At 33.1% G+C, this 23,575-nt stretch overlaps 2 protein-coding genes and 1 non-coding gene across 9 annotated transcripts; 1 reads left to right on the top strand and 2 right to left on the bottom strand.

The window, feature by feature from the left end:
• The first annotated feature begins 262 nt into the window (after window positions 1-262).
• Window positions 263-3,322, top strand: LOC663957 (trichohyalin). Its single transcript, XM_008192630.3, has 6 exons — window positions 263-1,068; window positions 1,127-1,688; window positions 1,737-2,191; window positions 2,240-2,472; window positions 2,520-3,128; window positions 3,175-3,322. The coding sequence occupies exons 1-6, from the start codon at window positions 378-380 to the stop codon at window positions 3,253-3,255; spliced, it is 2,631 nt and encodes an 876-aa protein (XP_008190852.2). The 5' UTR covers window positions 263-377; the 3' UTR covers window positions 3,256-3,322.
• Window positions 3,317-21,993, bottom strand: nuf (nuclear fallout). 7 transcript variants are annotated; one of them, XM_015977816.2, is made up of 12 exons: window positions 21,731-21,991; window positions 20,984-21,122; window positions 11,984-12,206; window positions 11,388-11,471; window positions 11,077-11,121; window positions 9,996-10,034; window positions 9,812-9,938; window positions 5,141-5,305; window positions 4,831-5,087; window positions 4,487-4,781; window positions 4,125-4,160; window positions 3,317-4,011 (listed from the first exon to the last, which is right to left on the bottom strand). In XM_015977816.2, the coding sequence occupies exons 1-12, from the start codon at window positions 21,875-21,877 to the stop codon at window positions 3,886-3,888; spliced, it is 1,683 nt and encodes a 560-aa protein (XP_015833302.2). In that variant the 5' UTR covers window positions 21,878-21,991; the 3' UTR covers window positions 3,317-3,885. The 7 variants fall into 7 exon arrangements, with proteins under 7 accessions (XP_015833302.2, XP_064215437.1, XP_064215435.1 ...); XM_064359367.1 differs by having other exon boundaries at window positions 9,812-9,914; window positions 21,731-21,990; XM_064359365.1 differs by having other exon boundaries at window positions 9,812-9,929; window positions 21,731-21,990.
• Window positions 21,244-21,345, bottom strand: Mir3839 (microRNA mir-3839). The gene has a single exon (NR_038668.1). It is a non-coding gene; the product is annotated as a microRNA mir-3839 (primary transcript).
• Window positions 21,994-23,575: the final 1,582 nt, after the last annotated feature.

The raw sequence follows: 23,575 nt of genomic DNA on the forward strand, positions 1-23,575 counted from the left end.
AAATCTCAAAGAACTGAAGTTTTTTCTACTTTCTAAAAATGGCAAAACAAATATAATCTTTAACAGAACCATACAGTTTTAGGGCGGCATAATTAACACATATGAATATTTTTTCTTAAAAGAAACATTGCATTAAACAAGATACCAAAGTTTTTTGCATCAATAACTATAAATCACCCCTCTAACGTGTTTAATTACAAGATTTATAAAAAAAGAAATTTGTTCTTTTGCGGGCTTTGTTGTTGATTCAAAACTTTGTTTGTATTGCACTTTGTTTCCATAGTAAAACGGTGACAAAGTCAATCGATAAATAAACAGACCTACAAAATAAACCTGCTCGAAAATCAAACGAATACATATTGCAAATAATTCCCGACATGGATTTTGGGGACGATTTAGGGGTGCTATCCGATGGCAGCAACGACAGTTTCTTTGACGAGCCCAAACCGGCATCCAAAAGGGCAAGTTTGAGCAAAACACCGGAAAAAAAGTCCATCACAGATCTATTCAATATAACCGACAAAACACCCGAAAGCAATCAAGTGCCAAAACGACCGGACGACTGGTTGGGATTAGACTCCAGAGACACCAAATCTCCTTCTCGGGGCCAAAGATTGGCCAAAAAAATCAGCTTCGATGACGACGACGATATTTTGGGCAATTTGGGCCTGACCAAGAAACCTCAGAGTAAACCCGAAGAAAATAAAACACCGTCGAAGAAAATGGATCTGCTTGAAAGTATTTTGGGACCAAAAAGTGAAGATGTTAAAGCAGCGACTTTTGAGGATATTTTGAAAGAGAGTAAAGCAAAAACTGTGACTCCGACGACCACTCCAAAGCTGACACCTTCAAATCCTCCATCAGAGTCTGTCTTGTTGAGCGAAGGGCCTCGGGAAGGTCGGCGAAGGCGTAGGTCTTCGGCTGGATTATTGGACCCTCTAGGCTTATTTAGCAACGAAATAAAAACTGATGATTCTGCTACTAAAGAAAGAGCGATCACCAGCACTACTGAAACTCCTGTTTCCAAACCTACACCGTCGAAAAGTGCTCCAAACCTTTCTGATCAAGGTTTCGTATTGATTTTTGTAATTTTTTTGTGACTATTAAGCAATAACATACAATTTAGGTCTTCCGGATTGGCTTGGTGGCGGATCCGCAATCAAGCAAAGCAAATCGGAAAATATATTACCAGCAAAACAAGAACCCGAAAAAACGATAGAACCAGCAAAAGAAAGCGACCAATCTTCCCTAAACACTATTTTAACACAGCAAAAGTTGGCCCAGTCCCACATGGAGTATCAAAATACGGCTATTGCCCTCCAACAGCAAGAATCGCAACTACTGATGGCCCTCCAGTTGAAAAAATACGAAGACAATTTATCCGACATGCAAATGAAGCAACAGGAAGTTTTAATGAAACAAGAGCAACAGTTTAATTTGCTTCTAGAAAGGCAGTTTGCTAAACAACAAATCATGGAAAATAATATGCGCCTTCAACAAGAGAGAATTAATAACCATATTCAAATGCTATTAGCGCAACCACCAATTGGCAAACATTCGGGTCAAGAGGAAATTGACGATTTAAAAAAGACAGCGAGTGAGGAAAGCGTGAAGCTTTACGAAAACATAATCAACTCGTTGAAACAGAGACAGCACGAGGAAATTTTCCTACTGGAGGAGTCCTACAAGTGCGTATCTCCACCACGTTAATTAACTAATTAATTTCTTATTTGAAGGAAACAAATCAATTTGTTAGAACAAAGTTTGGAATCAGTCGAAAGGCGGTTGAAAACTGACGTTGAAAAAATGTCCGAAGTGTTTGAGGAAAAATTAAAAACAGTACTACAGCAACACGATGGTGAAATTGCAAAATACAAGCAAAGAATTGAAGAGGCTGATGCGCACCATTCCGAAGAAATAAAACGGATTAGAGAAAATAATTCCCGAGTTATTGAGGAAATTAAATACGAATACACCACCCTCTTGGAGAATGTCAAAGAGGCCAAGAAGTCCGAATCGTCGTTATTCCAGGAATCAAATACTTACCTTCAGAAACTGGACAGCAATATTGAAATTCTGTACGCTAACAGTAAAAGTTTGGGGGACCTCAAAGACCACATCCAGAAGGATTATGGTATATTATCGCGGGCGCGGGAAGAGTCCTTGAAAGCTAAGGAGCAGGAGATTATTCGTAATTATTTATGACCATGTTTTTGCGAAATCCCCTGTTGTGTTTTAGTGATGAGGAGTACGTTGGAAAAATGTCGCGAAGAAGCCGAAAAGGAGAGAGCGGAGCTTTTGGCGTTGGTGCGCACCTTGGAGACTAAAATTTCGGAGCAAAACCAAAATGCCCGTGAAGAAAGGTGGGCTTTTCAGCAAGCGGCTAGCACTTTAGCTGCGCGCTCAGCTGCCATGGACAGAGAAGCTGAGTTTAATAGAGCAGCTCTCGAACGTGAAAGAGACCAGTTAAAGGTAAAGCATGTTTAGTTTGTTTCAAATTAAAGCTAGAAAAATTGTAGACTTTGAGGGAATCAATTTTGGCCGAACAAGAGAAAACCATGTTGCAACTCTCCGAGGAAAAATTATCGCTCGCAGCTGAAAAATCCCGGTTCGAAACGTCCAACAAATTAATGGTCAATTACGACTCGCAAAAGGCCAAAGCTGAAATCGACGCTGCGGTGCAGATTGCGAAAGAAGCGGCCGAAATGGCTGATAAAGAGCGGGAAAGTCTTCACAAAGAAAAATGCGAGATGGAAAAACTAAAGCGATGTTTGCAAGACCAGGAACGTAAGCTGAGCTTGAGGGAAACAGAAGTAGAGAATTTAATGAAAGAAGCTGAACGGAAGATAAACGAAGGTGAAAAGGCTATTTTTGAGTCGAAAACTATCGAAAATAAATACAACGAAAGACTGAGGGATTTACAAAATCAGCTAAACATGTTATCGAATAGAGAAAAGAAGTTAGCTGAGGAGAAAATAGCGCTCGCTAAGGAACGTTTGTCATTGAACACTCTCATGCGTCAGAGTAAGAAGTGCAGTCTTTGCAGTGCTGATCCACAAAAACTTGAAGAAAGTCATCTTAACATAAACTCGGAGGTTCTGACGTCTTATTTTTCGAGATATGATAATGTAAGTATTAGATAGCGAGTGAGTGATACTTATTTGGTTTTGTTAGATTGACAATGACATCCTTCGTCTTCGTTTGGAAGCTACTGAGGAAAATTTATTGAACATAAACCACGATGTGCCAAACTAGACAATCATTTGTAAGGACTTTTATTGTTTGGTTTGTACGTTTATAAAAAATACATCTTAAGAATATTCCAATCTAGATTTATTTAACTGTAGTAACAAATTATTTCTCTAGTTACACCTGAATGAACTTAATTGAATAAGTACACAGATAGGCGTTAAAAGTAGGCCGGTTCACTACTGACGATATAAAATATACAAATATTTATAAAATACTGGGAACAAGTAGCATTAAAATTTAACTTTACAAAAATATACACGTAACAATTAATAAATTAAAACCTGTTATATTTTTTACATTAGTTCAGAGTAAAATAACTTCGAATAATATGTAGTAAAAAACTTTCCTTGTTGTTGAGGTCTGTTATAAAAGTTATCAAGATCAACAATAAAAATTAACATTCTAGAGCGAGGCACTTGAATGAATTATAAAATTAATGTTAAGTAGCAATCTATAACATCCACCAATCACAGTGTCTAATCACATAATGGACGGACCATTGAGCTACTTTTAACATTTATATACATTATACATAATACCAATATACAAGTATTCGCAACAATGATAATACATCTTATAAACTCTATATACAAAATTCAACACTAAATTACAAATATCCTAATTCATTATTGACTATGCAGACCTATGCTTTACCTCAAGTAACTGTGGATAATTTTCCACAATATTGAGTAAAATTCCATCAATATAGCACCTCAGTTGCAGATTCACCTCCTGTTGTTCCTTGAGAGCTTGCTGCATCTGAAATGAAAGTGGCATTTCACGTTTCCGCATTTTCTGAGACAATTACAGAGCTGACAAAGCACAGTACAGTGCAACTTTAACTTCTATTAAATAAAAGTAATGGTGCATACCTTAGCTACAGATTCGCGATCATGTGGAATGACAGGCTAAAAACAGAAAGAACATTTATAAGCGACCAGCAACCCATTATAAAGCAATCACAAATCAACAAAGAAACGTGCAAAATCATCTAAGCGCGATTAATACATAATAAATTATTTTGTTAAAAAAACTATTCAAGCATTTGTTAAGGCGCTATTCTAACAAACGTTTTTAAACAAATCAAACTATTTTGTTTATTTTCGCGGAAAATAATTTCTTATGTCTCCAAAACCTTAAAATCCTCTTTCATTGCTTGCTTGGAAACGTATCGATGTGCGGAGATTTTAGTGTGCGATTTGCATTTTTATAAACAGAGGTGTGGGAAAATTACCTCGTCATGTGTCATGGCCTCCAACTCTGCAGCAAGATTGTTTTCGCCAGCTGTGAGCATTCTGCCTTGCTCCAGGCCAGCATGCAGTAGACTAGCTTGTAACTCATCATTAGCTTCTTGTAACTGAGTATTTTTGTTTCTCAAATTCGTAATTTCTTCGTGAAGTTCTTCAAGTCGTATCGTTTCAGGTGAGGTAGTTGGTAGCGCTGGAGTCCTAGCTTCGGATCTTAACCGCTCGATTTCCCGTGATAATTCTTCGATTAGTTGGACTTGTGCTTCATGTTCTTGGTTCAGTCTAAAAACAATCATTGTTAAGTCACCACCCAGAATTGACGCCAAACAACCTTCTTTCTTTCTCCTTAAAACTAGTAGCTTGCTCTTTCGCGAGTATCACTTCATTGGTCAGATCCTGGATTTGATCCGTCAGTTCTTTTCTCTCGTTTTCTAGTTTCTCTATTCGTATCCGTTGTCTGGCTACTTCTTCCTTCAAATTCGTTGCTTCCGTTTCAGCGGCGTGGAGTCGAATACTGGCATTTTCTAACTGTAATTGTTTCTCTCGTTCTAATCTATTCAGCATTTCTCTGGACCTCCGTTGTTCGTCCTAATGAAACCCACCTTAACATCGACAATCAACCAACAAGGCCTTAAACATACCTGCAAACGTTCATCGTATCTCATCTCAGTGTCCCTCAGTTGTTCCTCCAACATTATTACCCTGGCTTGAAGGGCAGCGTTGTCGGACTTGGCCCTTGTGTATCTCTCATCGTTCTGGTTTGCGGAGTCTTGGAGCACGCCCACTTGCTGCTGGAGCACTTGGAACTGGAATAAAATATGTGTAAAAGACTACAAATTGTGTGTAACACAAAGAATTTACAATAAAAAGAGAATCTGATCTGCCAGAAATGAACTAAAGTAACACTTTTTTATTCAAAGAAGTGACACCAGTATTTATTTAATCATAATTATAAATAAAGTAAATACCTACAATAGCTAATTACTTAACTAACAAAAATAAGTTTTTCTACTTAAAAATTGAAGGCTGCATTATACTAAAAATAAAGGGAATGTCGCTGTAAATCATTTTTTTTAACATTATTCCTTCGAAGAAATATCCTGCGGAAATCAGTTTTAACATTATTCCTTCAAAGAGAATATCCTGCGGAAATAAAAACTTTTATATTTATTGTTTTCCGGAAAAAGATTATCATATCAAATGAGAACTAGTATGGACATTTACTTGTTTTATTTATATATATTGACATCACATTTACTTTTTTAGCAACTTGTAACAAAGAAATCTTAAAATAAAAACGAAATTTAGACCTATTTTGGTGATTTGTTCAGTTAGTTTTGTCAACTTTTTGATAAAAATAAACTAAATTTCTTCACTGTATCTGAAAAAACGCAATTTTCGTCGAAAAGAATCTTCTGATACAAAAAAATACATGACAATTTGAAAATGTTTTGTTAATAAATAATAATCCTTTTGGCTGTCAGGTCCTTTTATTAAACATTTTTTTACAATAAAACATAGATTTTAGAATGTTTTGCTTAGCGGGTCGGGTCAGGTCAGGTCAAAGCACAATACTTTTCGAAAATTTAAAAGTTTTCAATGCAAGAAAAGGTTTTCAAAGTAATATTAATTTTTCGCCAAATAGTTCGGTTTTTTCACAGAATAATACACCCAAAAAAACATTAATTCGAATAATGGTAACGTGGGCGCGTTTATAACTTGCGATTACTAATAATTTTTCAATTGAATTGAAGGCGCGATGTAGTGTCTAATTTTAACCATTTTCCTTCAAACTGAAGAACGTTGCCCTTCCTTTATTCAGTGATTCACTTTTTAAATTAACTTTAATTCAAGCCATTAGTAAGCGCTTCCAATTAGTGGAATCGCCCTTATTATTAGTCATTGGAATTACTTTTGCGACCAGAATATCAATCGATCGACATACTTGATCAGTCACTTCTTCGCACCACTGGTGAGCTGGATTTTTCTTAACCCCGTTAACATTTGGAGGGAGGTAAGGCGGAGGCCTTAGAAGCCCCTGTGGCGTGAAATTGGCTTCCGTTGGACCAATAAACTCGAATTGTCCCTCCCACATATCATAATCGAGTTCAGATAGGTAGGAGACATCATTTTCATCATCACTCATTTTCAAACACCCATTTAACTGGCCTGTATGTCACCGAACACAACACTTGTGAGCATTCACCACTGTCAAATACACTGATAAGACGTTGATAACCCTGGACTTATCTATGTTGTGTTGGGTTTGTGCATTGCTATTCCGCTACTAGCGCAAACTTTAAATTTAGTGTAGGGAGCCGGCGTTAAATGAATCATTTCCAAAACGCGCCGCCTGCCAAATCGGTCAAAAAATTAGTTTGCGGTCAATTTTTTGTAATTTGATACAATAATCTATCTGGACGTGATTTTGAGTTTTCCAGCCAAGCGGCGTCACTGCACTGTGATTTGAAAAATCGAATAACTGAGTTCGAAGGACTCGATTCCTGCAACCGCGCCTTACGCTTTCAGTTAAAACCGGCAGACTAACTCTATCAGGCGTACAATGTGTATGTGTTGACTGACGTCATGAACTTTGAATTAACAACAGGCATGCAGATGCCAGCCAACCGACCGTTCACAATCTTGAGTGTCTTTTCTTCATAATTTATGAAAAATTCGAGCCGAGCATGTGCCGAAACACCTGTTGTCAGCCGCGTGATTGGCGGCTAATTAGTTCGATAGTTAATTACGGTAACCGATATTTTTAATTTTCCGGGAAATATTGACGCTCTATTTTTACGCATTATATCAAAACATGTGTTAAAAAAGAGCGTATTTCTAAAATAAGATTCTTGTCAACAACTTGGAGCCCCGCCAAAGGACGTCCGATGCATCACTTTTTGGGGCAGATGACTAGTGGATTCGGCTCAAAGAAAAGTAAATTTGAACAAGACGTTATGTAATACTGTATTGAATTTTTGAGCGGAAGCCCCTCCTCGTGATATCCGTTTACAAAGATACGGTATGAAGACGCGAGTAAGTGACATGTGGATAGGACAAACCAAGGACTTTCCCAGCATTATAGCGATAATTTTTAGGTATTTGATGTGAGTTTTAATCAACACAGTTGCGTTGGTTTAATTTTCTATTTTGTTTTAAACCAAGTTTATTAATTACCAACGAAATAATTACATGGAGGCGCACAGGGGATTTAAATTTTGCAAGAAAAAAAACAACTGCGTCCAAATATTGTTTTATTGAGTAATTAGGTTAATTAATGCTTATATAACAAGTATGACAGCAATTTTTCTTTACTTCTGAATTTTTTACAAGGTCGGTCATACTGCAAGTAGTTGCGATTGTAAATAATGTATCCCAAGTTAGAACAATGCTTATGCAACTTTAGTTTCAATCATCATTTAAAAGCAACTCATAACAATGAACAGCATTTACATTTAGAGTAAAAAATAAGTGACAATACAAACTAATTTAAATAAGGTTGTTTTTTTTTCCAAAAAGTCTTACTATACAGTTTCCAAAAATCAAAAATTTATTTTTTAAGCGTTTATTCAAAACTCAATTACTGCGCAAATTTTTTTAAAAAGTAAGCCAATAAATTACAGAATTATATCAAAAATGACATTATTTTTGCAAGTTCTGATTATTTAAACACGTTTTTAGACTAAAAATCAAATTTTTCTTTTTGTTTTTATTAAACTAGAACGAAAAAATTACCAAATTTGGTCGAAAATGATCACAAATTTACCTTTTCTAAACATTTATTCAACAAAAACTCAATTATTGCGCAATATTCCTTAAAAAGTTAGCTAATAAATCACAGAATTATGTTAAAAATGATATTATTTTTGCAAATTCCGAAGATTTAAACACGTGTTTATACCAAAAATCAAGTTTTTCTTCCAGTTTTTATTAAACTACAACGATAAAATCACCAAATTTAATCGAAAATGGTCAAAAATTTACTTCTTCTAAGCGTTTATTCAGCAAATACTCATTAGGGCGCAATTTTTTTAAAAAAGTAAACCAATAAATTACAGAATTATGTCAAAAATGACATTATTTTTGCATGTTCCGAAAATTTAAACACGGTTTTAGGCCAAAAATCAAGTTTTTTCTGTTTTTATTAAAATATAACGAAAAAAATTACCAAATTTGATCGAAAATGATAAAAAATTTACCCTATCTAAGAGCTTGTTCAGCAAAAATCCAATGATTGCACAAAATTTCTTATAAAGTAAGCTAATAAATGACACAATTATGTAAAAATTGACATTATTTTTTCAAGTTCTGAGGATTTAAACACGTTTTTAAACCAAAAATCAAGTTTTTCTTCACATCTCCATTAAACTAGTTCGAAAAATTTACACATTTGGTCGAAAATAACCAAAAATCTATTTATTCAAAGCGTTTGTTAAGCAAAAATTCAATTTCTTAAAAATTAAACCAATAAATAACCGAACTATCTCAAAAATGACATTATTTTTGCAAGTTCTGATTATTTAAACACGTTTTTAGACAAAAAATCAAGTTTTTCTTCCTGTTTTTATTAAACTAAAACCAAAAAAATACCAAATTTGGTCGAAAATGACCAAAAATTTACCTTTTCTAAGAGTTTGTTCAACAAAAACTCAATTACTGTGCAACATTTTTCAAAAGTAAGCCAGTAAATCACAGAATTATGGCAAAAATGACATTATTTTTGCAAGTTCCGAGAATTTAAACAAGTTTTTTTTACCAACAATCTAGTTTTTCCCCTGTTTTTATTAAACTAGAACGAAAAAATCACCATATTTGGATGAAAATGGTCAAAAATTTACCTCTTCTAAAGGCTTATTCAGCAAAAATTCAATTATTGGAAAACCACAAATTATTTGGGAGGTTGAGTCATGGATGATAAGTGTTAATTGATAATCATTATCTCGAGATATGTAGGTAGTTTTTAGGGAAATAATAATAATCCATTATTATTAAAAATGTGAACGTTGGACGTATTATTTTTACGCCTTTTGGTTCTTAAACTTGAGCTTCATTTGCATGAGAATTTTAAAAACTCGCCACTGGTGAAAAAATGGGTCACAGCTTTACCATTAATAAAAGACCAAACGCTGTCACATCAGCGCTCTCGTTCACGACAAAATATTTTCGGAACGTTTTCTACATTATAAATTCTCTGCACGAGAAGATAAAATATGTCTCTGACCCAACACAGGATGTTTTCTAACGCAACGTTTTGTTTTATTTTCTGGGCTTGGATGATAAATTTGTGTAAAAATGCAACACAAAACACTCACTTTGTGATGTAGATCATGCACATCTTCTTCTAAGGAAGCATCAGAGTACATGTCATCGGCAGTGTCGCATGTGCTGCTCCTCCCTGATGAATTGAAACTGGAGCTGCGGTATAATTGACTGTAATCACTTTAGTTGTCAACAATGCACAATTGAAAGAAAAGAAAAAATGAGTGAATCGCTCACCTGGCTAAAGCGTTCGACCCGAGTTGCCTTTTTCCGTTGCTGTAACAGATACATCTCGGTTAAAATCAAGCGAATGATGACGAGAAAGATATGAGACACACAAGCACATCACACACAAACTCACACTTCCTTAAAGGCTCGCAAAGCAGTGTTGCCAGGATTAACATATTTCAAAATTAAAAAAACTCATATCTATCTCTGTTTCTATTCTATTCATACAGGAACTGCCAAAACTGACGACTGGCAACGTTGTCGGCATATTGTACCATGAGACCCACTCGCATACCATAAAAGTTACCTTTAACACGCCCACAGCAGAGAAGACAAAATCATGCAAAGTGGTACAAGTATGCGTCATTCCTCTCATGTCATAGATGACCACTGACTGATCTAACAAACGTTGTTTTGCAATGTGTAATATTCAACATAACTGTTATTTACGCCCTTTAATCTACTAATAGCTCTAAAAATAATCACGCCAGCAAGGTGTGTTTGCAGAATTCGTAGAAACTACACCACATAATTACATACCTGTTTATCGCTAATCAGTTATTAATTTTAAAATCGCAATCATTAAAATAGAAACTGCATTCGAACGTTTTCTTTGGAAAAATGCTATGCTGTAACCACAGCTCATGCAAACATGGTATTAAAACAGTAAAAACAATGAATCTTCGTTGCACGCATACATATTGTGTGAAAATGCAATTATTCCTATTGTTTTAACACTGTAAATAATCTTCTCTTTATAATGGCTAGTAAAAATTTCACAGCTTTAACTCTCACTGTAAATAAAAAAACTTGTAACTTGAGCTTTGGGATTTTATGAACCGGAAAAGTGTAAAATGAGCTCTAACCAGTATAAAATGTCTCACCACACCGTAAGAAAAATGGGGAAAAAATTGATTTCGAGCCTCAACGCTTGACTGAATCTAGAGAAATGGAAATTTTATTCGTTGCTTCAATAATTGTCCAAGCGGTCTTGGCAATGTTTACAAATTATTTCCACTGACCTTGTTAGCAAACTTTAATTGAACAACAATCAATCTAAACATTTTCACAACAATAAAAAAATACTTACTGCCTGAAGGAACCCCATCTCCGATTTGGCAAGTTATCTGGGTTGCTGCAAAAAGCGGAAGAAATTAACGTCTTTCACTATACAAGAGAGCGAATTTTGATAAAAACTCGACGAAAGCACAAGGAAAAATGGAAGTGTTGCGTTCTAAAAACGTCACTCACAAAGTGTGATGAAAATAGCTTGGCTTTTTAGATGTTTCAATGCCATCAAAAAGATTGGAAATTTTATTGAAGTTTGAGGGAAAAAATAAAAGACTCTTGTTCACTTTATCAAATCTTATTACAACTTTTGAATCGATTCAAAGTACTAACCTTGATGAAGTCCTCCTCAAGCTGGTTCGTAACCATGTGTGCCTATTTATACCTGAAGATGGGCTTCTCGTTCTAATACCGTCTCTGCAAAAAAGTACGTACTTTACTAATTAGTAGAAAAAATAACGTATTACACCCATTTCCTGGAGGTGAGTCATTTAGAGTTTATTAAAAATCAGGAAACTTGGATATTTAATGAGCTATGTAAGTCAGGTATGAAATTGAATAAAAAAACAGTTGTATTTTTGAATATTTTTTCTGTTACCTAGCGATGACACTAAAATGCTCCACAATTTACAAACAATTACGATGTTATCAGCAATTTCCACCGTACCGATCTCTCACGCTTTACCTGGCAGTGAAAGTTAAACTTATAAATTTCTCGACATGACTCATAAGTTATGTAAGCAATTAATAACAAACAGTTGAGCTTAACGGCGAATTAAATCAACGCAAATAATTAAGTCCAAGGTGAGAAAAATCGGCGACCCTTAACGAAAATAGAACGAATAGATTCCTTCAGCTGAATATCGATCTCGGGTTAATTATCATTTTCCGTGCCAATACAGGCCGTTTTCACCTTGTTGTCAACTCACCCTAAATTCCTGTCGCTGGAAATCCCCGAGTCGGCGTCGATGTCAACACCTTCCCCATTCCATTCGTAGTTTTCGCCGTCCGACAGGGAGGAGCACTGACTTTTACTCTGCTCAGCAGGACGAGGACTGTCTGGTGGATTCAAAAGAAAACTCGGTTCCGGGCCTGCGCTGCCATTTCCCATCGTCGAGTCTGTTGCTGCCGTGGTGGGCGACATCATGCTCTCTAAAAACCAGGACATCGCAACACTGGATTACACCTATTGATTACTGTTATTTGGAAACATATCTACAGCTGGATGCTACCACATTGTTAATAAAAACGCTGCAATCATGAATGAGCGGTACACGTCATTATGTCAGTAGGAGAACGGAAACGAATGAAGACATAAGTCTTCGGCTGCTTCTCCTAACTGTATCCCGAATGGGAAAATTCCAAAATTAAAAAAATAGTAACTGACAAGTCTCGTTAGTTGGTGGTCATTCACTTTATTGATTTTGTAATTTAAATCGATTAAGTTTGGTGAAAGCTAAATAAACAGCGAAACAGGATTAATAAATTTCTTTTACAAATGATAAAAAATTGGTTTAAATTATCTAATTTCGATAATTAGAGAATTTCTCTTAAAAATCGATTTTATAAAAAGGCGTAATCGTTAGTGCAAAGGAAGCCAGTTAAGAAGATTACGAACAACCCATTTGTTGTGATAATTAGTGTTAAATGGTACAATTAAAATCTAATTAAGCTCAAGTTTCTCTCGAAAATACGTTTTTATCATATTTATTAATTAACTAACGTAACGATGATTTTTCTGGTACGCGCTACAAAAACATTACACATACAAACATTCTTTAATTGGCAATGTTTGATAATAATAATGGTAATATTTGTTAAATTGCTTTAATTGCACAGCAGTGACTGTAAAAGCGAATAAAAACAATATTGGACTGAACCAGCAGTATTAAGATAACCAGAACAAATTGTTTTAATTCCGTTTGATTTACAATTATTTGGTTTCGAAATTATTTTTTAATGTTAAAGTAAATTAAATATTTATTTTTTTAAATATAGGGTGAGTCAATAGTGGGTTATTTCTGACATTTCCTAAGATGCAACCAAAAATACTAATTGCACGTCCCACTTGGATACTTTGATTTTTAAAAACATTAATTAAATCAACATTGGTTTTTATCTTTTAAATAATAATAGTCCATAATGAGATGTGAGACAAACTTAGCAATACTCAGAACAATGTAATCGTGGATTAATTTTGAAATTTTTTAAGGATTACCGATCTGGTCAGCTAGAATTAGTATTATTAGGTGCATACTGCATATTTAAAAAAAATCAGAAATAACCTATTATTATTATTATTATTATTATTATTATTATTATTATTATTATTATTATTGAGCTCGAGCTCGAAAACTGGACATCCAGTAAATTTACTAAATTTTGCTGTTTTGTTATGCTGAAAATTCTTCCTGTATGTCCTCCTTTCAGTGTAATATTAAGAAGTCATTTTAAGATAGAACTCACATTGTACACAAAAAAATTCGTATAGATATTATTTAGGTACTGCTTTTTATTCCATAGTAGTCTCTCTTTACCTTAATTTGAAAGAATGGGCCACAAAATGTGAGAAAATTTCTTTACTTTTGTTTTTTTTTGTCTTCTAATACAGGGTGTAAGCGAAATAAATGAATTAATTTTAACCAGATGTAGAACTCATTGAGACAAACACTTTTTCTATATACCATTTTTCCAAAATCACATTTTTAAAAATCGTTTTTACTCCTACAAATTGACGAGTCTTTTATGAAATGCTCCAATAAAGAAAAGTAATAATAAATTTAATTTAATTTTTATGAACTTGCTTGGAAAGGGTTATCTTATCAACTAGGTAAGTTTGTTTCCAGTGGCGTGTAAGAAAATTGTGTGAAATTTCAAAATAACTCAAAAAAGAAATGTTTTGAAAAAAAGTTGTTACGAAAAATTGTTGGTCTTGACGAGGTCTATTACCAGTTAAAATGTACTTATTTCATTTACAGCCTGTATGTTTAATTATAAAAAATATCCAAAGTTTTAATTCAGTCCTAGATGTTACATACGAGTACATCCAAAGTACATGAAACCTCTCAAGTACTTTTCATTTCAAGGTTATAATTGCTAAGAAGATTAAAATTAATTAAATCATTTAAATCTATCATGAGCTGTGCACATAATTTCTTCAAACTTTAAAAAATAAAAGTTTAAAAGACTTCGAGACTAAAATTCAGCAAGTCTTGCCTTTGAAGCATTAAAAAAATTGATTTCCGTATTCCTGGTGTTCTCCATCGGAACAAAACTAAAAAATAAGTTTGTATGTTTATTTCTGAAAACTCATCTTTAACACAAGGTCTGCTTGGATAATTAATAAAATATTAAACTGTTTTCAAGTTCATTCACATGTAAAAATCTGAATGTAAAGGAATCCGGAGAGAGATAGTCAACAATAAACGTTGTACCAGGACGTGCCAGCTATAATTGAAAAGAGATAACACACCATATACATACATTCATATCGCTGTACCGGTATACTAGAGTTTGCAATAAAAAGTAAACGTCCTCGTTCTCAAAACCTTGCATTTTAACAATCCGAAAAATTCTAAAATTAGAAAACCCAACAATACTCTAGAAAAATAAATTTGCTTCAACGGTGGCCAAGCCTCACATCGCGATTTAATGCCACATTATACGATTATCAATTGTTACATTCCTTGTTTGTGCCACAAATTGTATTCTTATGATGGTTGCATATCGTTGGTTCCAAAATACACACTCCGTATTTAGAAAGCTTGTAGCTAAATTTGATTACCTTGCGCGAATAAATCAGAGTGACATCAAGAAAATAAGATCAAAGTCGTAATTCGCGCTCAAAGAAATAGAGTCACGGATTTTTTCAGGTAACCTGGATTTCCTCCACATTACATAAAAGTTATTCGATAGAACTGCAGCTTCTCATCGTGTTATCACAATGAAAGCTGCTTCGGATTAATGACATGCAATATTAAAAGTGCAATGAAATTAATAATTCATCATTTTTTGTTGAAAGTTGCAAATGTTTACTACGGATGTGCAATAATTGTAGCCGTTGGAGTGTGTAAGTAGATCGTTAAACGTGACAATTGGAGCATTTATGTGAAAGGGATAGCAGAGTGTTTCATGTGGAAAGCCCTAATCTGGAAGTCACCTGTCGGTTTTATTTTTAAAATACCCTACATTTGCTAAAACAATAAATTGTAACACACTTACGTTTATTATTTTTTCGCTGTGGATATGGTGATAGTTATGACAAGTTTAATGTTTTTCCTAGACATAAAACAAATAAATGTATCTGTAACATGTCTCGTGTGCCACATGGCGCATCTGGTGGAAATCTAACCACGAATGGCTTTCGCCCCTAAGTGTTACATTTAAAATGTCGAGGCGCAATCAGGGAAATAACAAATTGGGTGTTGTAGGCTGTGATCATCAAATGAGAACAATGGAAATTTTATCGGTGACTTTTGTTTTATTGAAGTTTCACTTTGCGGTTAATGGTAATAAATAAACCGACCTACTTTTGGAAGCAATGTTATCAAAACTGTACCTGTTCCATTTCTTTATCGAAATCTGTATAATTAGTTTCAATGGCAAAAGACCGTAAGTTTTGGAAAATTGTACGATAATCAAGCGACGACCTGGCGATAATGCCACAACGAGGTCGGCCTCAACTTCAGAACAAAAACGTTCCTTAGTTCTCTTCAATGATAAAGTAGAAAGTGTGCGGCATTTTCAACGATTTTTGTTCACACATCGTGAGTGAATGACTCTTTAAACTTCAATGACAAGTCGTCTTTTCCCAAGATTTTCCGTTTCCGACAAAGTTTCATTTTCTATGGTAGAGTGGCTTCAGCAAAGTATCCATAATTAATTTAGATTATCCTTGGGAATTTGTTGAGAACCGAGTCGGCGGTATTTAACGCTAAAGCGCAAATTTCTGCTGACGTCGGTCTATGAATTTATAAATTAGCGCAGAAGAGCAAATCGATAAATACTTAATTGGGCAAATAGCCTTTACTGCGTAGTGCACATTTTCTGCACTTTTTGCTATGATTTTATTAAACTTAAAGGTCGGTAACCCTCGACATTCAATGGTTTTGGTTTCACATTTAATTTTATTTATTAGGAAAAAAAATACAAAATTAACTTATTCATCCTTGTACTTAATAGTTAGTACAAATTAACTATCCAACTTTAGCAACAAGCTAGTGGATTTTTTGGTGACTATTTCGGTTTGTATTTGACGTTTTTTGGTCTATTAATATAAGCCCATATTTGACAAAATCTTCAACTGGGACATCGTATTATTCGTATTCTCTGAATCATTTTTAAGATGGAACAGGTAACTGTTTTTACAAGAAAATTCATCCATTCAACTTGGTTTTAAAGTACCTATTTATATGGCACAAAAGACCTGTGACAGGTAGAAGGTAAGCTGAAAATGTAAGCTTTACACTAAAGTAAGAGCTGTACTTTCAACTAAAATAATTTTCATTATTGTTCTGTAGTCTGCTCCAGCTGTGTATTCCGTGCTATCATAAAAACAAACTTTTAGTTGATCTTTTATTCATAATCATAACACATCTCAAGGTTAGCGATGACATTTCAAACAGGTATAAACATTGTTTAACTTTTAACGTCTAAAACCACAAAGCAAAAGTAAAACGTAATCAACTCAATTTACAAAGTAAAGAATCAATTAAAAATTTCTGACCTAATCACACGTAACTGTACTGTAATGGATCATCCGTTTTCAAACAAAGAAAAAGGATGGTCATGGCATAGTGTTAAAATCTCATTTCCTACTGCTAATGATGTTAATGATTTATCCCAAAACAGGAAATATTATCTAGTTCAATAAATGTCTTCCCAAAACAACTGTAAAATTCTTCAAGCTTTAAGATAAAGGACAAACTAAAAAAATGTTCATTATGTAAATTTTCCTCAGCTGTTCCAAATAACAGCGGAGATTTTAATGTCATGACATTCTAACTCTAAAATCTCTCCAAATACATAATCTGATGTGTGTCTCGTGTCGTGATGGCAGTGAAATATTCTTGGAAACGAAATGAATTCCTCAAGCCACATTCACGTAATTGCACATTTTATGGCTCACGTCCAACCCTTCAGTCTTTTTCGCTTTTAATGCCTCAATTAAGGTGGGACTACAGTGTTATTTCACCCAAAATCGAGTGGATTTTTTCAAAGTTAGTCATCACCATTGTTTCAACCATCCCACTTTCCCCGAAAAAAAGAAAATCAACTAACTTTTAACAAAGCTTGAAATGAGTACTGCATTCCGAAATTGCCTTACAACAGGCCATATAACAAACATAATACACCGTTTATTAAAATTGTATGTAGGTGAGTAATGGTTTAGTAACGTTAATTAATAATCGCGAAATGGATTGTTCTGTCGTCTATTGTGCAGAATGGGTGAAACTTTCTTCTTAAACTATTTAAGTGAAATTGCCAAAACCCATGAGTATGTAAACCACCTTTTACAAATTCATGAAGATGTGACGCCTTAATTATTATTGAAGTGATTAAATTAAATTATAGGGGAGCAAGGCAATTGTAATTTAAGCCAATGAATCTTAATATCTGCGCGTACGTTGCTTCTATTGTATGCATTAACTTAACACCTACGCAAAAGCCTATAATAAAAAAAAAATCAAAGCCTCTACAAATTAGGTAACACTTGGATAACCAAACAACGTATCCACTGAAGGAAAGAACTCGGTTTTACCTAGCAATCTTACCTGTTTGTAAATAAAAAACAGGTGTAATGCACGTTAGGTGGTTCTAACATCCAAGGTAAACCCAGGTTTGCGCTATTTTAACTTCACTACACTAGTCCACAAGAACATTCCACGGTTTGAAGAGCAGTTTTGTTTAAATGTTTATTGATAGAGTGGATAACAATAAAGGAAATACAAGTTCGTCGGTGTCCACATACACTCACCTGCTGCTATGTGGAAACGGACTGAAGAATCTGAAGTGGGAAGAATTTGACGGTGATGATGGGGAGCTTGCGCACAGAGTGTTTCACCTGTGTTTGAACAATCAGCGACACTCAAACGGTTGTGTGGGTGGACAAATATTTGGAAGATCGTGTTTGTGTGAACTGATAAGATTTTTATCACAAAACTTTTGATTTTAATTTGTGAACTGATATGAAATGATATGTATTGAGACTTAGAACAAATAAGTGCATTAAAGAATCAAAATGCTATCTATCTATTAATTATTATTAATTAAATTATTATTAATATAATAATAATAATAATAATAATAATAATAATAATTTTTTCGGCGCATCCACCAAAAGTGAACACCCTTTACCGGTTATACAAATAAAACTGCATTGTTTATTTAGGGTACTTGGACTTATGAAATAAAGAAAAAATATAATTGGTTTATTAGATAGTTGCAAATAATAAAGTGGGGCTGTTTACTTTTGGTGGATGCGCCGGAAAAATTATTATTATTATTATTATTATTATTATTATTATTATTATTATTATTATTATTATTATTATTATTATTATTATTATTACGTATTAGTCATAATAAACAAATGTACGTTTAAAAACTCTATTTATATCCTACCATATTATTTATATAAATTTTTATTTTTGTGATTTATTTCATCATCCGACTACAGCCATAAGTAACAAGCACTTTTATGGATACCACGAAATAAGTTTGCAGATGGATTTAAATACCTATACACTGGGGTTTTACGATAATTGGATGGAAACAAAGAAAAAGTGAATATTTGAAACTTTTTTGCTCTACATGCTTACAATTAAAAATTCGTAAAACTATAATAAATTTTGTTGTAATTAATTATTGTGTCGTAATTCACAACCACGACTAAACAATTCGGTGAATGGAGTAGCGAATACACATACTGAAAATTAATAATATAGTAATAATAAAAAATAGTGAAACAACAATAGTTATGACATGAAAGAGAACAAATTATCTCGACAAATTGTTATTAAATAAAGATAAAAATTTCCTTCACATTTTTAATTTAATTACTTGTTTAATCGCAACAACTTTTGAATATGAAATTTTGTTTTATACTTAGAAAAAATCTTTAAAACTAACACAAAATTTGCAATAGTCTAATAGTATTCCAATAAGTTATACATCTAAAACAATTTACAAAATATTTTTTTAGAATTAGATCAGTACACGTTATTAAAAAAAATCAGATTACTGTGCTAATAAACAATAAAAGAGACTTTTGTATTCAAATGGTTTACTTTATGGTTTAAATTTATTTAATAGATAAACAATAATGTTACGAGAAAAGAAAAAAGACGTTCAGATTTATGGTTGTAAAATCGTCTAATTACGAAAAAAAATTTAGGTAATTTAAATAATGATCATAACAGCAGTTTTTTCTGCTTGTTTGTGTGATGTATGTGATCGCAGGAGGTCATTGCTCCACCTTTCCCAAAATTATGTATACAAACTTTCGTTTCGATTGATAAAATCGTGAATAATTTTATTAAATTAGTTCCTTAATTTTTGGAGGAAACCACTTTGTAGTTAGGTTTATGATGCTTGTAAATTACTAGTATTTTCATGCATCACAATACTATAATCACTTCTGAGTCACATCACGTGTAAATGTAATGTTACTTGTTTTTTCACATACCTACGATTATTACTTGAAGCTGTTAACTTTGGCTTTACAAATTTTAAAGTTTCTCATGGGTTTTCTCAAGCATAGCAAACGGAAATCCTTAGTGTAGTGCGTCCTTAAGTTGCTACAAGTGTTATATAAATTAAGTATCATATAACGACATCGACATCCGTCCGTTGTAATGGAAATAAGGGTCACTCTCGACTGAAAATAGCAACCACTCAAAAGCCCTCCGGGTGAAATCTGACCCGTGAAGGGTGACAAGTTCGGTTGCATTTGTGTTTGCCTTCAGATTTTTTAATGTTATTTTCCTTTATTTGAACTATATTTTAGTTGCGATTTGTATTTTTTGCGGAATATCGTATGAATTGGCAAGAGTAGACTGTATCCTGCAGGCTAATCATCTTCTGTTACCAACAGCATTATTTAGTGATTTATTATTTAGTCAATCTGCACTAATTCGGTTTGAAAACTATACCTAGTAGTTTTACTTTCATTTTTGTACTGTGATTATTCTGTTAAATATTGTCCTACGCTCATACTTTTGTGTATTATTGGTTGTCTACACAATCTACGATTGTTGCTTATTTTCATGATATAATAAACAATAATACATTGATACATTCATTTAGTTATTACTGATTACTAATTCCACTTACGGAATCTAAAAAAAATAACAATTGAACACGTATTTGGTTTGTGTGCAAATTATATCTATAATACCTACACCACATAGAGGAAAGTAAAGAAAGCAATACAATTAAACAAATTTGTACTTTTCATCCATCACTGGAACATGAATATTTGATTTAAGTACTAATTGTTACAATTATTTTAGTGAGATTTTTATCAACAATAATAAAATTACCTACCTAATATATTGAGATGATTTTGATTTTATGAGAAAAATTTGTTTAGCTTTATGCAAGATGAAATTTTATAATAATCCAAGTTAGAGGTGCGAACAAAATATGAAGAAACCTTTGGTTTGCGTACATTTCTTGGTTTACTTGTTTTTTTATTAAAATAAAAATTCCTCCATTTATTTAGAACAATCTACTTTTGAAATTGCATCGCCTAAGTGACTTTCAAAGTAAATGCACGTTTGCTTCTTCAAATCAATAGTAATTAATTATAGTTAATAACGGATGGTGCCGACCCGTCCTGATTTCTTATGCATATCCGTACTTCCACCGTCATTTCTGACTGGTGAGTAGAAATTGATATAAATTATCGCATAATAACGTTTACTTACCTTTGAGTTTTCTCAAGGAATACTTTCTTTCTTGAATTTTCTGACGGCGTCGTATGGCACGAACACCGGAACAAAATTCCTTGAACGACAGCGTTCCATATCCGTTTGGATCCAGCTCATCAAGAATATTGTTTATTTCCTGCGACAATGTACTGTCTTACTTATATAACATGATTGAGAAATTGATTGTGCAATGGCTAAACTACCAATAATCACATTTCTCAAGTGTGTTGTTTTTTGTGATTTTCGGTAAATCACTGAAGCATTGATTCGAATTTTGCACGTAGGAAACGGCAACAAGTTCATAAAATATTCGAACATATCGCAATTTCCTGTGACAAAACTACTATCTCGCTCATTATCGAAATGTTGAACCCCTACCCTATGTTTATTGGTTTACATTCCGTAAATTCTACCAACTGGAAACTGTTCTGTAGTTCACCGGATGTTAATGTAATATGAAGTAAGCACACATCGTGAATCACTGATTTGCTTACAGGCACTCAATTTGAATTTCTCTTTTCGAAGAACGTTGAAGATTTTTTCATTATTTAACAAAGTAAAAGAGCAATCAAAAACGTATTAAAGCATTTTTTTATAATTACTGTCGTGCCACAGAAATTACTAAGACAACTAGACTTAAATAATTACTCTAGATCAAGGTCACTATCTACAATTAAAAAATATTTTGACTTCTTCAACCTGGTTGTGAAAATAAATAAATGATTTTTTATGTTTTGCTAATACCTGACGGTGGTCCGTCTGTGGTGTGAAACTGTGAGCAAGTTCTTGTAAATAATCTATTTTAATCCTGCCAGTCCTGTCGGGATCACACAACCGAAAAACTGTCATTAAATCTTTCACTGACAACACCTTGTTTTGTTCACTAAACATTATTATCCATTTTTTGAGTCTTTGTTTAACAATTTAACAGTCACTGAAGAGTTATTGGTATAAAAAAGAATCATCGCGATTGAAAATAATATTTTGAGCGCGCGGAAGCGACTCAGTCCGTGTTCCACTAGGTACAGTATGGTACTACCTATAAAAGTGTACGTTTTCCGCACTGAAGGTGTTTCCGGGCTTCATAATTACAGATGTCCTTGTTTTAAATATAGTAAATAAAATTACAGCAAATAAAAGTAACTGTGGAAATAAAAAGATTGCGTGGAAAATTATTGCCTACGAGAAAATTAAATACTTAACTGGAGTTATTATCACCAGCTAAATTGCTTGCAATTGACATTAATGCTGTTCCAATTTATTTTTAATATTTTTCACAATTGTTTGTTGCTGAACATTGACATGGAAATGTGCTTTCGTGCTGGTTGCCATTTTTGTGCCAATAAAATTTATGGCTTAATCGATAAAACTTTTTGCTCGTACTCTTAAGAAATGTCAAGAGAAAATTACTCTTATAAATTTTCATCATGATTTGTAATTTATTGTAGTCGTTCTTTTCACTTTTAATGAAAACCATTGGAAAAATTAAAACAATTAAACGCTACTTTCTGTTTGGGCAAAATTCGTGTTAATTAAACAGCACTATTTCACGCCGTTGATGTGGAATTTGATCAAAATATACTCTTTTTCCGAGTTTCACCTTGAATTTAGTTTTTTTAGTTAATTGTACCTTACGAGGTTTATAAGATCATTTGTTTGTAACTCACACATCAGAGCAGCTAATGATGCTTTAAACCGCAACTGAATATTTGAATATCTTAACAGGTGTATTGTTGGTGTGTTTTCTTTTTAAGCAATGTAGTGATTAGAAAAGTTCACTGACTTAAAAGTTATGTTTATTGTTTACTAAATTAGACTATATTGGAAAAAATATTTTGTCAATAAATCATTAAAAAATAGGGGGAAAGTGTGGAAATTAATCAGAAGTATAATACTTTATGGTTTGTTAGTTTTTATGTACTACCTACCTTAAACTGGGCTAAAAAATATGTATGCACATTAGCAACATGTTTATTTTTATTTGAAAGTTTAAGAAATGTTGATACGCCCCATAAACATGAAATACGGTTTCGGTTTCATCAATAATTGTTGTTTCAGTAATTTTTGATCATAATTTTTGTGCTTATTGTAAATAATTATGAAAAAATATTTAATATTTCGTAAATTTTATATAACATATACGCTATTAACATGTATAAAAAATTGTGGAACTAAGTTGTTTTATGTTTTATAAATATTTTTTAAATTGTATTGGAATAGAAAACTATCAAGGGCTGAATAACTTTGAACAGATAATCAATAGATGGCACCAGGTAACAAAGATAACGTAAAAATTAATTTAAATTCTCGTTTTGAAATGAATTACAATTATTGTTTTTTGTAGTCTTGTTTAGAATTTATTTAATCAAATAAATAAATTACAGAAGTGTCCAAAATAAGTATTAGATGTTTGAAAGGATTATAATTTAGTATTTGAGTGAGAAATTGAAAAAATCAATTTTATGTCCACATTTTATAAATTCATGGACGCATGTTTGCATTTTTTTGTTACAGACGTTTTTCATTGTAAATATTTCGTGTTGGGAATTTTTCAAGTTGACCCTTTGATGTATTTTTAATGACACTTGA

Source organism: Tribolium castaneum, chromosome 1 (genome assembly GCF_031307605.1).
Source record: "Tribolium castaneum strain GA2 chromosome 1, icTriCast1.1, whole genome shotgun sequence".
NCBI classification, from domain to species: domain Eukaryota; kingdom Metazoa; phylum Arthropoda; class Insecta; order Coleoptera; family Tenebrionidae; genus Tribolium; species Tribolium castaneum.